Source organism: Anneissia japonica, unplaced genomic scaffold, assembly GCF_011630105.1.
Source record: "Anneissia japonica isolate Jap-2015-1 unplaced genomic scaffold, ASM1163010v1 scaffold10819_len38394_cov117, whole genome shotgun sequence".
NCBI classification, from domain to species: domain Eukaryota; kingdom Metazoa; phylum Echinodermata; class Crinoidea; order Comatulida; family Comatulidae; genus Anneissia; species Anneissia japonica.
The window spans coordinates 9,037-11,853 of NW_022741048.1; the positions used below are offsets into that span (position 1 = coordinate 9,037).

At 34.0% G+C, this 2,817-nt stretch overlaps 1 protein-coding gene across 1 annotated transcript in view; it reads left to right on the forward strand.

Annotated features, from left to right (window-relative positions):
* The window catches only part of LOC117118556, a gene marked incomplete at its 5' end in the record, with an annotated part of 19,885 nt that overhangs the window by 8,978 nt on the left and 8,090 nt on the right, over positions 1–2,817 (forward strand). The window contains 2 exons of the mRNA XM_033263172.1: positions 1,164–1,298; positions 2,494–2,685. Of these exons, the coding sequence (XP_033119063.1) occupies positions 1,164–1,298; positions 2,494–2,685 (327 nt within the window). The remainder of the gene's footprint in view (positions 1–1,163; positions 1,299–2,493; positions 2,686–2,817) is intronic.

Below are 2,817 nucleotides of genomic sequence, written 5' to 3' on the forward strand. Positions count from 1 at the left end.
CGCTTGTGTCCTTGAGCAAGGCACTTTATCTGCATTGCTTCTCTCCACCCAGGAGTATAAATGGGTACCTGGTGGGGTTGCCTGCTCCTGTGCTGATTACCAGCAGCAACACTTAGCATGTGGACCCAATGACCAGGGAAAGAACTGCGCTTTATAACCACAAGGAAGAGGCATTGGATTGAATACAAAAATATTATTTTGCTGAAATTATTGCAGCAATGGCGTATCTAGGAGGTGTTAGATACGCAATCAAGTGGTGCGTTGTTAAAAAACACCTAAAATCACCTTATTTTGAGAGTTAGCACCCTCAACTGATCATCGAGTCCCCCACCCCTTCCCGCTTCACTTTCGGGCTTCCAATCAGCTCCCCCACTTCAAGATTCCTAGATACGCCACTGTTTACCTCTCTTTGTTATAAATACAATACTTTATCACAGTTTGTATGTCCTATTTCTTTCCAGATTTTTATTACAGATGGAAATTCTTATGGAGTTGTTTTCAGTTTGGTAGATGCTTTGGATAAACTGGCAAAAAGAAGAGATCCCGAAAAAGTAAACCATTTAAATATTCTATTAAATTTAAGGAACTCAATTGTTTAACTTTAATTAGTTTAATTAATAATAATAAAAATGTAAAACAAATTATCAAATGCATTGAGTGGAAGAAACCCATTCCTGAAATAATTAATTTCAGACTGTAATTAATTGTATATCAATTTATCCATAGCCCTATTTTTAATTATGCTGACAATATTGTTTATATGCAGGGACATTTTGAGATGACAAATCTGCAAATGATCATATTTTGGATAAGGCTGATATATGAGTATGCTGTACTGCTACATGGCTCAGAGGAGAAACCTTTGATCAATGGAATTATAGCATCACCGACAATTAGTCTGATTGGGACGCACAAGGACCTACTCACGGGGAGTGATGCTGAGAAGCAGGCAAAGGTGAGATATTGTTAATCCGTGAGTGTTTAATGGGATGATATTATTTGTTTTAAAATCTATAAATATTTTCATTACATATACTATTCAATTTTATTCAAAGATTGATGTCGTATTAGGCAAAATTTTAGAAGAACTCAAAGGGACGCCATACGAACGTCACGTAGATCGCGAGATGTATGCTGTAGACAACACCACAGCACTGGATAAAGGGATTCAAAGACTGAAAATAAAAGTAGGCGGTTTCATGAAGTCAATGGCAAGAACTGTTCCAATAAATTGGATGGACTTCCAAATTGAGGTACAAGAAGCTGGGAAAACAACTCTTCGCATGTCCTTAGATAAGGTAGCTAATGCAATTTAACAACTTTTTTGAATTAAAATACAGTAGAACCCCTATTAGGAAGACACCTTTGATACTAAAAAAGTAACTATATTGGTGTGTCTTGAATAGGGTACCCCTATTCAGTGGACACTAATCAAAACGTGATAATGGTCCCTTTAATAGGGGTTTTGGCATTTCATACAATAATGACATGCATGCTTTATATTTTTATTTTTATTGACATAATTGACATAAGAATTAGTTACAATAGAATTAAAACTAATTTATAACAATAATCAAAGATTATAAAATATAAATAAATATAAAAATAATCATCAAAGATATATATATATATATATATATATATATATATATATAAATCATCAAAGAAAGGTAAAGGCTTGATGATTTATATATAATTTAACAGTGTTAACGGCTATCTTGATTTAATCCTATATGAAAGTACACAAAAAAAAAACAAAGAAAATGAAATCACCATGTTCACTCTAATGATTCTGCTTAGAAAATTCTTGTTTATTGTTCAAAAGTGTCGAAATATTAAAGGATTTTATCTTATTTTGAGACTGCTGTAGTTGTTGTGGAATTAGTGTCTACTTAATAGGGGCTATTTAAATAGTTGGAACACTCAGGAAGTCTCCCTGTCTCCTTAATAGGGGTTTGTCCTTAATAGGAATCTCACATAAATAGGGGTGTCCCAAAGGAGGGGGCGGCTCTACTGTATTTCAGATTACGTTTTGTATTACACTCTACTTTTACATTGATTGAATACACATATTGGCATGGATTGGATAACCCACAAAAGTCTCGAGACTTTTTTCCTGGTGGTGAATTGGACTGTACCGTACATCGGGTAACAATCGATCTATTTTTTTCTGATGAGTGTATTGCATTCTTTAACATGATCATGGGCCATTTTATACACGGGACCGTACCAACAGCTCAAAGGTCTCATCCGCAAGACGGTGAAAGGAAATGAGAGCAGCGGTGGAAATGGAACCGGAGTCGAAAATATCTTCACGGTTCAGCGCACACACAGTGGCTGCCGCCAGTTTAGCGACTGAGCGAGCAAAGCTGCTATTACATTTCTGTGGACATTTCTGTCAATGCAATTTAATAATCAAATCTGGAATCTGTTTAATAAATTAGTTATGGTGTTATAGTGCATCAATTTAAATGTTGCTTATTAACTTTTTAGATCACTAAGATTGCTGTGGAATGTGGTATTAACAAAGACAACGTCATCCACGTCCTCAATTACCTCAATGATCTTGGAATCATTCTGCATTCGCCCGCTAAGTTGAAGAACACAGTGATTACTAACATCCATATGCTGATTGGTATTTTCATGAAAATCGTCACAGTTGTGAAACCTGATGATGTGGACAAGGTAGTTCAATTATAAAGTATGCAGAAAATAGAAAAATATTATTATATATAGTATATATATATATATATATATATATATAGGTATAAATATAAAATATATATATATATATTATATATATATATTATATATATA